Raw genomic sequence first — 13,517 nt, 5'->3', positions numbered from 1 at the left:
GATTTGAGAAATACACTCTTTCACAATGCTTGCAGTGCAATTTGGTGTACCTCTAGAGTATTTATTATCAGACTAGTATTTGTTAATGATTAACACAGTGTACCAAATGGTACCCTAAGCTTGAGTCCACACAGTACAATAAAGGGTGAGTTATCCCTTGTCAATAAATCCTAGAGGAATGGATGAATGATTTAGCTCAAAAATGTGGTCCACAGAGTGAAGTTTGGGCTGAAATGCTCTGATGTAGTGCTTTGTACTGGGTAAACAAACTGGATAATTACTAAGGTTCTGTTCATTTCACTTTGTGTCCTTGTGCCAAGGCTAGAAATTACTATCACACCAGAAAAGTACATCATCATGTTCTAAATCATAAATCATCTAGCTATAAAACTCTTTTCTATTTTCAAGAAACAGTTTGCTGTTTCTATTCTGTTTTTTTTCACTTCTATTCTTTTCAAGAATACTATTTGCCCAAAGTACGATTATCAAGAAAGAAAAATTTCCACAAAATTCTTGTGCCACTGTGAGGGAATAGGTTCAAACTGTAGGAATTTGGTACCTCTTGAAATGTAGGGAGGCAGTCTCAACAACAGAGTAAAAGGCATATTTAAATCAGTTAGTCACCATAACGTGATCCATTAGTTTGTATGATTTATTCATTCATTCCTGACTATTCTATTTAAAATTATAATCCCTACCCCCTTCATTGGGAACTCTCTGTTCCCTGTTCTTTTTTTCTCCGTAGAACTTATCATTATCTTTCTTCTCACACTAGCATGTTAATTTCCAAATGGCAAGGATTTTAAGGATTTTTTTTCCTATTGTGTTAACTGCTCTGTTGCAGAGTGTTAAAGAGTTCTCGATAATATATATTTTGATTGAATTTGTTCAATAATTTTGAAGTCATGAAATGAACATTCAAAAGCCATTTTTAAAGATTTAATTGTTTAAATCTTTATCTGAATCATACATTTTGTTTCACTTTTAAATAATAGATGAAAAATACCACAGGAAGCATATATAATGAAGAACTTTGAAGAATAAGCTAGCATATTATATGCCTTTAAGCTCTGTGGTCCCCAAAAAAGAAAAAAATAAAGGAGCCAATGATGATCCAGCATTTTTGTTGAATTTTAATTTAGATACAAACAAACTTTTTCTTCTCCTTTGGGGAGGCAGAAGGTTTTTGTTTGTTTATTTTTGTTTTTTGCTTTGAAATGTTTTTAATTTTATTATTTTTTTAATTTAAATTCAATTAGCCAACATTCGTGTCAGATGTAGAGTTCAATAATTCATCAGTTTGTATAACACCCAGTGCTTATCACATCACATGCTAGGCAACTACAATTGAGGGAGAAATAGCATCTTGGAATTATACTAAGAAGCTGCAATAATTCACTGAATTCTATTTTGTTTTTATAAACCTGCTCAAAGTTGTAGTACACATATCTGTAAAAGTATAGGTGAGGATGGTTTACAAACGTATCTCAAAATGTTTCTATTGGGGCACCTGGGTGGCTCAGTCAGATAAGCATATGCCTTCGGCTTAGGTCATGATCTCAGGGTCCTGGGATTGAGCCCCGCTTTGGGCTCCCTGCTCAGCAGGGAACCTGCTTTTCTCCCTCTCCTCCCCGTTTATGCTCTCTCTCTCTTGCTCTCTTTCTCTCTTGCTCTCTAACTCTCTCTGTCTCTCTCTCTCAAATAAATAAATACATCTTTAAAAAAAAGTTTCTGTCCTGCAATTAATTAGAACAATAGTGACATCCTATGTTTAGCTCTTAGTACTGAGAGCAGCTTCCCCATGACAGTAATTGACTGTCAAAGGACCTCGATCAAGTCTTTTTTCCTAGATCTACCTGTAATCATATTTAAACTAAAAGAGGAAAAATGTTTGGTGGTAAATTTTCCTCTTACTGTAACACTGTATGTTAAAACTTTACACCAGGTTAGTTAAAATGAAAAAAAAAATGTGCCTTTCATTTTTTTAAAAACATGAATGTTGATACATAAAGCAAAATAGGACAATATCTGGCAAATGGTAGGTATTCAATTAATGTACATTAATTAAATTGCATGTTTTTGCTTCAAATCGAATAACATGGGTGCCTGGGTGGCTCAGTTGGTTAAACGTCTGACTCTTGATCTCTGCTCAAGTCTTCATCTCAGGGTTGTGAGTCCAAGCCCTGCATTGAGCTCCATGCTGGGCGTGGAGCCTACTTAAAAAAGTAATAATAATAAAATAAAATAGAATAACAGATTAATGTTTCATCTTAATATCTAAGAAATATTATTTGTCCTTTTATTTGCTTTATCAGAAGTTTAGAATTTTGGCATTCATTGGTAAGCAACATTTTAGATAACCACATTTAAATCTAGATTTCCTCAGGAAATACTAAAATCATTGGTCTTCATTATTAAAAACTGCTAGTATTATAGAATAAACATGTTTTAGTATTTTTATCAATTTATATACCAGGAAATGTAGGCTACAAATATATTGATTTTTCATTCTCTAATGGAATATTAATGTATGAATGAATACACTGATATATGGACAAGGACAGTGCAACAGATATACTAGATCCAGTATTTGTTTTGTGTTCTTTTCATAGCAGAACTGTTGTATTCATACTGATCTTTCTTCAGCACATTTCTGGTCCCTTTATGACTGTTCTTAGTATTTATAATATGTAACTAGGTAGAAGGATGAAATGAAACCCATGGTTGTGGAATAGTGAGTGATATGTATTACTGTTGTATGTAATAATTAAATCTAAAACCTCGATTTGATTACAAAGAGTCTAACTCAAAATTTTTAGTACTCCTATTTCATGAAGCTCTAGGGTTCCATAAAATAATTTGTAAGTGAAATAGACTGAGTTTTTCAATCTGTTTCTTTCATAATCTGTTTATATGAAACTAATCTCTCTAAATCTAATTCTTTTATCCAGTCTCCTAATTACTTTTTCATCCTCACCACCCTGTTTTTGCTATCAATTATATTTTGGCTTCCGGTTGTAATATATCAGAAATTGAATAATGTGTTACCACCTATAGGCAGAAAATTAATTGTTCTTGTTTACGACACAGAAAAGCATAATCTAAAAAAAGAGTTCTTTTTTCCAACTTTTGTACCCACCGTTTTCAAACTTATTACCTACATATATACATATTTGTTATTGATGTTACCATTTCAGATGCCTGTGCCTTCAATAAAGCATTTACTTAAACTTTTATCTTTTTGTCGTGTTATTATTTGCCTTTTATATATCATTCAAATATACCATCTTATTAAAATCCTATGATTCAAACAGTTTTAAAAGACTTGTTTAAACCAAATAACTTAGTCATATACAAAACTAACTGCTGTACCTTAGTTTACCTCTAGAGTGGGGGAAATTACCAATAGTTATTCCTGGGAATGAAAAGCTCCCCTTCCTACAGTCTGTGATCGTTAGTCTTTGGTTTTGTGCCTTCGCTGTAATGATGTAGGTTTGTTTCTCCTTTATTCTTTGCAGAGCGCTGCAGCAGCTCCCAGCCCAGTGCTAGGAAACGTTCCCCCAGGAGATGGCATGCCAGTAGGTCCTGTACCACCAGGGTTCTTTCAGGTACTCAGAGAAACGCTGACTAGGGATGTTAAGGCATAGGAGCTCCTGTTTGGTTTTATTTAAAGACATGAAGGAGAATGAGGCTGTTTTAATTCTTAAGGTAAACAATGTGTGCAGCCAACTCTTGATACTCAGAGACGGGTTATCTAGTGTATAGATTAGCCCTTCCTTCCTATGTCTTATTTGTTGTCAAATTTTTATTCATGTATTTATTTTGCCATTTCCTTGTTCAAGTAAGAAAAAAAGGGAGTGGAAATGCAAACTGGCCCACTAAGTTAACTGTGGTAAAGATGTGGTGGGAGGAGAGGCTAAAGATGAAGTTCTGAAATGATAGATGGATTTTAACTACCCCAGCTGTCCAGATCTCCACGGACCAAAGATAATCAAGATTTGGCTGTACTTTTAAAATATGGCTAAATCATAACCTTTTCATTTATCAGAATGATAGGCTTTATCAAAAATATTTTGATAATCATCTCTTTGGCTTTTAAGCTGGAATTGTTACTAATATTATTACATGACATTTTAAAATCGGATTTTAAAATACATATGCTGATATTTTAAAATCTCAACAAGACCATTTATTTTAGCAACGATGATAATGATTTTAGAATTACATCACTTTTTAAAAATTTTTTTATTAACGTATAATGTATTATTTGTTTCAGGGGTATAGGTCTGTGATCAATCTTTCAAAATTCACAGCACTCAACATAGTACATATCCTACCCAATGTCCATCACCCAGCCACCCTATCCCTCCCACCCCCCTCTACTCCAGCAACCCTTAGTTTGTTTCCTGAGATTAAGAGTCTTTTATGGTTTGTCTCCCTCTCTGGTTTCGTCTTGTTTCATTTTTCCCTCCCTTCCCCTGTGATCCTCTGTCTTGTTTCTCAAATTCTTCATATCAGTGAGATTATATGGTAATTGTCTTTCTCTGATTGACTTATTTCGCTTAGCATAATACCCTCTAGTTCTATCCACGTCGTTGCAAATGGCAAGATTTCATTTTCTGATGGCTGCATAATATTCCATTGTGTGTGTGTGTATATATACCACATCTTTATCCATTCATCTGTTGATGGACATCTAGGCTCTTTCTGTAGTTTTTGTATTGTGGACATTGCTACTGTAAACATTGCGGTGCATGTGCCCCTTCAGATCACTACATTTGTATCTTTGGGGTAAATACCCAGTATTACAATTGCTGGGTCGTAGGATAGCTCTATTTTCAATTTTTTGAGGAACCTCCATACTGTTTTCCAGAGTGGCTGCACCAGCTTGCATTCCCACCAACAGTGTAGAAGTGTTCCCCTTTCTCTGCATCCTTGCCTATAATACATCGCTTTTAAATTTTATTGGATCTACATTTAATTCTGACAGTTTCCTAACCCAAACTAATACAGATTCTGAAGTTTATTTTTTTTTTACTACATAGTAAATTTTATAACATCCTTTAAGAAAATTAACAAGAACTTAGGAGTTAAGAACTAGAATTAGAAGGCATTATGGGAATTAATGTAGTATGCTATATTGTTAGTGAATTACATAGGTACTTACACTGATTTGTCATTTTAGTGTTTTTGTATTTTCAAAGTCCTTGACAGTCACTTGTTAGTTAATCCATACCATCATTACAGGGTAGATCAGAGTACTTATAAATGTGAAAATAGAGAAATAAAATCTTCCAGAGTTACAGCAATTAAACACAAAGGTCTTAATTAGAACCTAGTACCAACTCTGAAATGTAAAGTCCTTTAGGACATGCTTATTCGTATCACTACTCTATATTAATACCCAACTGGTCTAGAGTATTCAGAAGTCTTTTAGAACTCATATTCTATCTTGAGGGTCCTTTCCTATAATCTAGCAACATACTGTAACTCTTATTAATTAAACAATCTCGATTTAAGATAATAATAATAGCTAACACTTATTAACTGCTACTCTATGTCATGCTTTGTTCTAAATGTTTCACATATATAAAGTCTTAATTCCAACAATAACCCTAGGTACGATGCATGTATTACTACAGTTCTTACTGCACAGATGGAAAAACGAAGGCTTGAGAGATAAGTGGTTTGCACAAAGTCAGGAAGTGACAGGGTTGGGATTCAAATCAAGGCTTTCTGGACTTCTGCCGTAGAATTGACCTTTTAAAATTCATAATTGATCATTATTCATAAAATATTTTTAGCTCATTTAATTTTTTTTTCTCTCATGCTCTTTCTCTTGCCAAATGAATTAGAGTTAGGGAGTAAATCAAAAGGGTTTATTTACATGTAAGAGTTAGTAGAAGCTCTCTAAATGGCACTTTTAAAAAGAGGGGTGGGTCAGGAAAGAAGCTGAATACTTCTAGGGTTAAGCAAAGTTGTATAAACCCATACATTTTCATCTTCACATTTTGTAAAATGACCCATTTTCGTCTTACCTGTCTTTTGCCTAATTCTTGGTAGGAGTAGTTGAAACAGAGTTAACTTTGTTTTAATTATTCTGGTAGGTACATAATGAAGAACTACTACATACCAGGCACTGTGGTAGGCATCTAAAATGAGTATGTTAATATGTACCTTCCTGACACTCACTGTTTAGCCAAAGGGCATTATTAAAAATAAGTAACTGTAATGTAGCAAGCTATATGTTGTAACAGAATCAAGTGTAATGTTCTGTGATGACCTAGAAGAAGAGCTGGTAAGTCTACCTGAATTGAAGCTGGGAGTAGTTCAGAAAAAGTTTTCCAGGAAAAAAGCAGGGGAATGATATTCCAGAAACTGGGAACAGTGGAAGCATAAGTATAGAGGCCCTCAAAAAACATACATTGTGGTTAAGGAGAGAGAGGCAATTAGAGTAGAGAAAGAAAATGGCCGTATTAAGTGAGTAGAGTGTGCTCTTAGGGCAAATCAGAAGGCCACCAAACCAAATCTTAGGAGGTCATTGTCAGGGAAGTATTGTCGAAATAGTAAATGAAATCCAAACTGGCATCCAAAGATGAATTAAGCAAAGAAGCAGGGAGCAAGGGAAAGAATATTCCAGGAAGAGGGAAAAGAATTTCCAAAGGCCCAGAGGGGAGAGGATATTTAAATATCTAAATATTTAAAAAAAACAATGGAGAGTGGCTGGTGATGAGGCTCCAGAGGAACCTTGAGGAGCTGGTAGGTCAGGTAAGAGTTTGAATGAACTTGATCTTAAGGGTAGTAATAAGCTATTGAAGGATTTCAAGCAGGAGAGAGGCATATTAATATTTGTACTTTTAGAAAAATCACTCTAATGTAGCCAGGATTGCAGAGGGACAGGTCTGAAGGTAGAGAGACTATTTAGAAGGCTGCTACAATGATCCAAATGAGATTTGATGATGGCCTGAACTAGTGGCAGTGAGTGTGGAGAGAGATGAACAGATTTAAGAGACAAATAAATGCACAGGGTGTGAGTAAAAGAATTCAACAATAGTATTCTGGTTTCTGTCTCAACCTGGGCAGATGGGGGTTTTATTTTCCAAGATAGAGACCACAAAATGAGGTGGGACAGATGAAGTTCCTGTGGGACCTCCAGTTAGAGATATCCTTTAGACCAGTGAACATGGGCTTGAAGCCTAAGGCAGTGATTGATCAGGCTAGAGATAAAAGTTGCAGGATTATCATTATATTAAGAGCCCTTGAGTCCACAGGGGTAGATTAATTATCTAGCAAGAAAGTACAGAAGGAGAGAGTAAGAGGTTATGCAACTGAACTCCAAAAACACAACACTTGAAAGATAAAGAACTCGTTAAAGAGAATGGATGCGAGGGAATCAGTCAGTTGACTAGTGTAAGTAGCCCAAGGAAGAGACTTTATGGACCTATTGAAGAGTACTGGCATTAAGATTGGAAAGGAAGAAGCAATTCATAGTTGTTTGATAGGCTTTAGTTGATTAACCAAATTAGGGTTAGAAAAGAAAGAGTTGGAAGAATCAAGGATCATTCTGGGAGGTTCTTACTTTGGACCTCTGGAAAGTTTTAATGTCTTTATCTGAGTTAGGAAAGATAGAAAGTAGAAAAAGATATGTTTGAGTTTGATACATGTCATTCCTCTTTATCCAAGGAGACCATTCTAGCTAATCCCAAATACTCTTTTTCCCTATTCAACAAGTTTACTATCCAGTCTCCCTAGAAATACCTCTTTGAAATATTGAACAACTCATACTATCAAACTTTTAAAAAAAGAAATAGGATCTTATTATCTTTTGGTACATATAATGATGGGATTAGTCTGCTCAAGAATTTCCTAAATATCAGCATTGGTTTCCTATGGGGATTGGTTTTTACTTCAGCATAATTCTGGCCATAATGCCTGTTGTTAATGAAGAGTAGCAGCTAGCTGACTTATATGAGTAGAAATAGCAGCAGACAATCATAATTCAAGTCTGAGCACCAGTTTCTAACTCAATTCCAAAAGGGATATTAACCTCCAAGAATTATCCAAAGTATGAGAATAGTTTTGAATTCCTGTTCTTAGTGAGGAAATGTAAAGCTTATTTGGGGTCGGCTGCAATGGAATGAGGCCAGGAAAGGATTGAGCCTATCAGAATGTAATAATAAAAAAAAAAAAAATGAAACTAAAGAAAGAAGAGTTTGTAATTAGCACATAAAGCACCGGCTTCAGTAATTCTGAGTTTTACTCACTATGTGATCATATTGTAAAATTTAGATTAGTGTCTATTTGTGATAGATACTAACATTGTTCATACTTCAACTTTGACATTTTTATTGAAATGGAAGAGCTTCTGTTGTTGAATAGTAGACCAATTAAGTAAAATCAGTGGGAATAGTGGGTCATGCAAAAGGAGGTATCAGTTTAGTAAAATAAAGCCATTTAAAGTAAGACACATGTTTATTTACTTGGAGTCTTTTATCAAAAGAGTAATTTGTATACAAAACCCTATAAATTCTCAAAGTGACCTACCTACCATGGAACTGGTGAATGATGTTAGAGCAGCTTTCTTTAATTGGAAAGTTTTGCTACTGGGTCAGGGGGAAGCAAAGTGGCCACTGATCTAACTAGTTTGGCAGTTTTAGAGGAAGAAAATGCATTATTGTGGTTGGTGTGAATACACATAGTAGGCAATCAAAACTGAGTCCATACTCTGAGTCTCCTGTCCCTGTGCTAGAATCGTATGCAAAATTTCATTGTATGCTAAGAAATATGAATTATATATTAAAAGCATCAATGTGCTGTTTATTCATTTTCATAGCATTCTTATCAAAAGACAGGCAAAGTTGGATTTTTGCAATTTATTGAATAGGTAACAGTGTTCCTTGAACCAATTAGATTTTCTTCTCACTTATGTATAACAATCAAAATGGTTTAGTAAAATGCATAAAATAAAACAAAGTTCTTCCTTTGTGTTTAAAAAAAATTAGACTATTTGTCACCTTATGAAGTTCTGTAATTTTATAGACTTGAGTAACAAGAAAGCTTCTCTTGTGAATGTCCTATACTGCATTGAAGAAACGGGCATTTTTTATTTCAACCAAGAAAACTTGACAGGAGAGAAAATACTATATTTTTCCCTCCTTTCTGGTCTTTCCCACAAGAAAACTTTTTATTTCCCCACTAGAAAAATTTTAAGTAGAAAACTCTGTCTTGTTTTTTGTCACTGTAATTAAACATATCCATATCTTTTATTAAAAAAATAATCTTTTTAACAAGTGGTAAGTAGATGCCTTTGAATATATAACTAAGGTGGGCTATGCTTATAAATATCTAATTTTGAACCCTTTGGTTCATTCTTACTGTGGTTATATTTTGTTTTGATTTTTATCTTGATAAATTTGCTGTCCTCTACTCACTCGATCTTTAGTTTTCTTAACTGAAATTGTTGAAAACTAATAATACATTGATGTTGGTTTATAAATTTAAGACTTTGACATCAATAAGATTATAAATATTTGTGGAATATAGAGCATACCAAGCAATTTAGTTTCAGACTGAGGTGATCATCCATATTTTAAAGTCTGAATGGATAGAAACTCTGATACTGTAGAAAACACGTTGCAGCAGGTTTGTGTAAGTCACGGTTGCTTGCAGGCCTAATGTTAGCAATAGGAAAGCTGCTTTGCCATCTAGTGGTGGTTTGTAGATGTCTCTACTTATTCAGGGTGTATTTTCCATAGGTTCTATTTTTAGCAAGACTGTACTGTAGCGAGCTGACCTAATGCTTTGACATAATAATCATGCAATAAGAAGAACAAAAAAATAGAAAGAAATCTTCCCTTTTCTTCATGGTGTTGTTACTGACCTGAAAAAGCTCTGTATAAATGACATTCATTAAGCAATGAAGACAAAAACAAAGCTCAGGGTAATATAATATTCTCGATAGTTTAAAAGAAAAAAAATCAAAATGAATCAAAAAATAAGAAAAAATAATTATTTAATTTAACAATCAGATGATCTTGAAACTGAAAAAACAAAAACAAAAAAAAAGGAAAAACATTTACAAGCTGTGGTTAAATGTTTCTTGAGGTGGTATTTAATTTATTTCTGGAAATAATTCCTACATTTTGAAGATACCTTCAGAACTCAGTATTCTCATCAGCTCTGCTACTCCTTTTTTTTAAAGATTTATATATTTATTAGAGCATGTGTGTGGGAAGGGTAGAGGGGGAGAGGGAGAGAGAAAGAGAGAGACTCCAGCAGACTCCTGCTGAGCGTGGAGCCTGTTGCAGGGCTCCATCTCATGACCCTAAGATTATGATGGGAGCCGAGATCAAGAGCGGGATGCTTAACAAGTGAGCCACCCAGGCACCCCTGCTCTGCTATTCCTATTTAAACTTTTATGCAACTATTCTGTAATTAGTTACAGCCTTTTTACCCTGTTATTTATACATATAGTTAAATAGTCTACATGCTTTCTCAGTTCCCTTTTATTATTAATCTTCATATTGCCTCTACTCCCATTGGTTTTCCTTTCCTTTTACCTTTCTTGACATGGCTCTTGCAGAGTTAGTTTTAGGAAATACTCTAAACCAGAAGAAACTTCCTTTCTCTCTCCCTGGAAGTTGTAGATAGCATCTCTAAACATAGATAATAAGCCAAAAAATTAGTTAGTATGTCTTTCCTTAGTTTGAACGAGTAGGGTACTGAAAATCTCAAGTAGACTTGACGTACCGAACTATAACATTGTCAGTTTAAAAATCCAGACATTAAAAATAAGTGTTTTTCAGAATTAAATACACCACGATTTAGAGAGTAGAGGTGGGAAGGTTGCTTATTTATCAAAGTTCAAGACATAAAAATTAAGTTTAATTTTCTTCAAAATGTAATTTTGAATCTTTAAGGAACAGAGATTCTAAATATCAAAAATAGAACAAGTTTTTCTCTACTACAAAGATAAAAGCAGTCTAAAAAAAATAAATAAATAAAGGTGCCTGACAGCTGCTGGCTTTGATAATGCTTTCCTGCAGTTGGGGTAATAGTTTTTCTGGCCTCAACTATTAGAACAAATTAAAACTGCTCAGCTTGAGTAACTAAGTAAGCTTTTTTAAAAATTGCAGTTTCAAACAACTGAAGATCCTACAGCAGTAATAGATGGACAGAGAGCAAAGAAGAGAGTATCAGGGACTCAGAGCCTTTACATGGGTTTCCCAGTAGCATGGAATGAAATAATTTTCTGTTAGAAAACCCTACTTTATTTGTTTATTTATCAAAATGAATATTTCAGAAAAAGTTAACTTGGCCACCCTAGACCAATATTGGTTTTCCTTTTACTTTAATGCTACTTCTGCTAGCTAAAGGTATTAGGATATTTAGTATGAAGCAATAAAATATCATATTTTAAAATTAAACCTGTGATAAGGGTTTATCTATTTTTCAGCTATTTGAAATTACAGTTTCTTTTGAAAAGATCTTATTTTGAAAATTCTTCCCAAGTGCTTAATAATAAAATTCTTATTTTATTATAGCTACTTGGTGGGGGGGGGAATGTATAGAAAATTGCAAATATACAAAGGCAATTTATAACAATTTTAGTTTTATAATGTTGGTTACAGAAACAAAATGGTCACCATTCTTTGGGGAATTAAAGATGAGAATGAGTGGGGCATTGGCTGGCTGAGCTGGTGGAACATGCTACTCTTGATCTCGGGGTCATGAGTTCAAACCCCAGGTTGGGTGTAGAGATTACTTAAATAAATAAAAAACTTAAAAAAAAAGAATAAAGATAAGGATGGGTTATTACGTATATTACAAATGCCCTATATGGGTGGGATAGATTTGTCAAGTATACATTAGGATATCTTCAGCTTTTTTTTTTTTTATTTATTTTTTTTATTTATTTGACAGAGGGAGAGCACAAGCAGGGGGAGCTGCAGAGAGAGAGAGGGAGAAGCAGACTCCCTGCTAAGCAGGGAGCCTGATGTGGAACTCGATCCCAGGACTCTGGGATCATGACCTTAGCTGAAGGCAGAATTTTAACCCCCTGAGCCACCCAGGCACCCCGTCTTCAGCTTTTTTAAAAAGATAGCTTATCACTAGGTGGTGTTCAGAAATAATGTATCTTGTATCTATATGAGGAGTTGACAAACTTTTTCTGTAAAAAGCCAGATAGTAAATATTTTAGGCTTTGGAAGCTTTGAAGTTACAACTACTCGACTCTGTTGTTGTGGTGTCCTTGTAGTGTAAAAGCAGCCTCAGACACTATGCAGCAAAACTCTTCCAGGGAAACTTTATCTACAAAAGCAAATGGTAGGCCACACTTAGTGGGTGAGCCATAATTTGCCCACCACTAGATAGCTTCTAAGAAATCTAAATGGTAAAGACTAAGAACAATGTTCCTCCAAGTTTGTTTTGTGCAGTACTGACATGAGAGTCCTGGGCGTCAACCAACTTCCAGTATGTCACAATTCTTGGGATAGGGAGTGAGGCAGAAATCTTTTGTGTTTTTGTTGTCGTCATTTTGTTTTGTTTTTAACAGATGAGTCTTACAAACTAAAATTTGAGAACCATTGGCAAATATTGCTGATGACATACAACAACAAACATTTACTGCAACGGAAGGAGGTGGGTGGGGTAGGGGGTGAAGGTTGAAGAAGTAAGCCTGTAGGCATGTAGCTTGGTGAAAGTCAGGTTCCTGGAGATATGACTGGGGCCTATGAGGTGGGGTGCCATCTTAGGGCGGGTTGCCTAGCCCTGACCTTGGGCCACCTGTGCTCCCTATGAATTAAAAAAAAAAAAAAGATAAATAGAAATCCCTGCCCACATGGAACTTAGAGTCTATTAAGGGAGATAGTAACAAAATAAATATGATATATTAGATTGTGATAAGGACTAGGGAGGAAAATGAAACCTAAAAGGAAAATAGGCATCATTGCCAAAGTTTTAGATAGGGTGGCCAGAGAAGGACTCATCAAGAAGATGTCATGTTTGTAAAGACCTGAACAAAGTGAGGGAACAAGCACATGCTATCTGGGGAAAGTGTTAGAGGCTGAGGGACAAGCAAGTGTAAAGCCCCTGAGTTCAAAGCATGACTGGCATTTTCCAAGGACAACAGAAGGTCCAGGTAGCTAAAGTGTAGTGTCTGCTGGGGAGAATAGTTCAATATGAAGTCCTAGATAATAGAAAGTCAGGTGAAGTAGAACTTTGTAGGTCACTGTAGGAATTTTGGGTTTTACCCTTGAGTGGAGTGTTTTAACAGTCTTATTCTGGCTGCTTGTTGAGATTAGTCTATAGGAGGGAAAGATGGAAATAGGGAGACCAGTTTGGATGTTGTTGCAAAATTTTGACAAGAGATCGTTACAGCCTGACTAAGGTAGTAAGAGTAGTGAGAAGTGGTTGGATTCTAGATATATTGTGAAGTTCAAGCCAACAGATACTGGTGATGGTCTGGATATGTGTTGTGAGAGAAAAAGACGACAAATCAAGGGTGACTGCAAGGCTTT

The 13,517-nt window shown here is 35.0% G+C and overlaps 1 protein-coding gene across 11 annotated transcripts in view; it reads left to right on the top strand.

Moving 5' to 3' along the window:
- SSBP2 (single stranded DNA binding protein 2) overlaps positions 1 to 13,517 on the top strand; it is a 286,525-nt gene that overhangs the window by 198,528 nt on the left and 74,480 nt on the right. For 9 of the 11 annotated variants that reach the window (XR_012376689.1, XM_073887546.1, XM_073887511.1 and 6 more), the window contains one exon: positions 3,519 to 3,608. The exons of the other annotated variants lie outside the window; for them this stretch is intronic. Coding sequence is in view for 8 of the 9 variants with exons in the window: in XM_073887546.1 (XP_073743647.1) it covers positions 3,519 to 3,608 (90 nt within the window). In the remaining variant the exon portion in view is untranslated. The remainder of the gene's footprint in view (positions 1 to 3,518; positions 3,609 to 13,517) is intronic. 11 annotated transcript variants of the gene reach the window in all.

Source organism: Callorhinus ursinus, unplaced genomic scaffold (genome assembly GCF_003265705.2).
Source record: "Callorhinus ursinus isolate GAN/ISIS: 27379988/994484 unplaced genomic scaffold, GSC_fseal_2.0 scaffold3, whole genome shotgun sequence".
NCBI classification, from domain to species: Eukaryota; Metazoa; Chordata; class Mammalia; order Carnivora; family Otariidae; genus Callorhinus; species Callorhinus ursinus.
The sequence above is the reverse complement of the archived record's forward strand: the minus strand, read 5'-3'. Positions and strand labels throughout refer to the sequence as shown.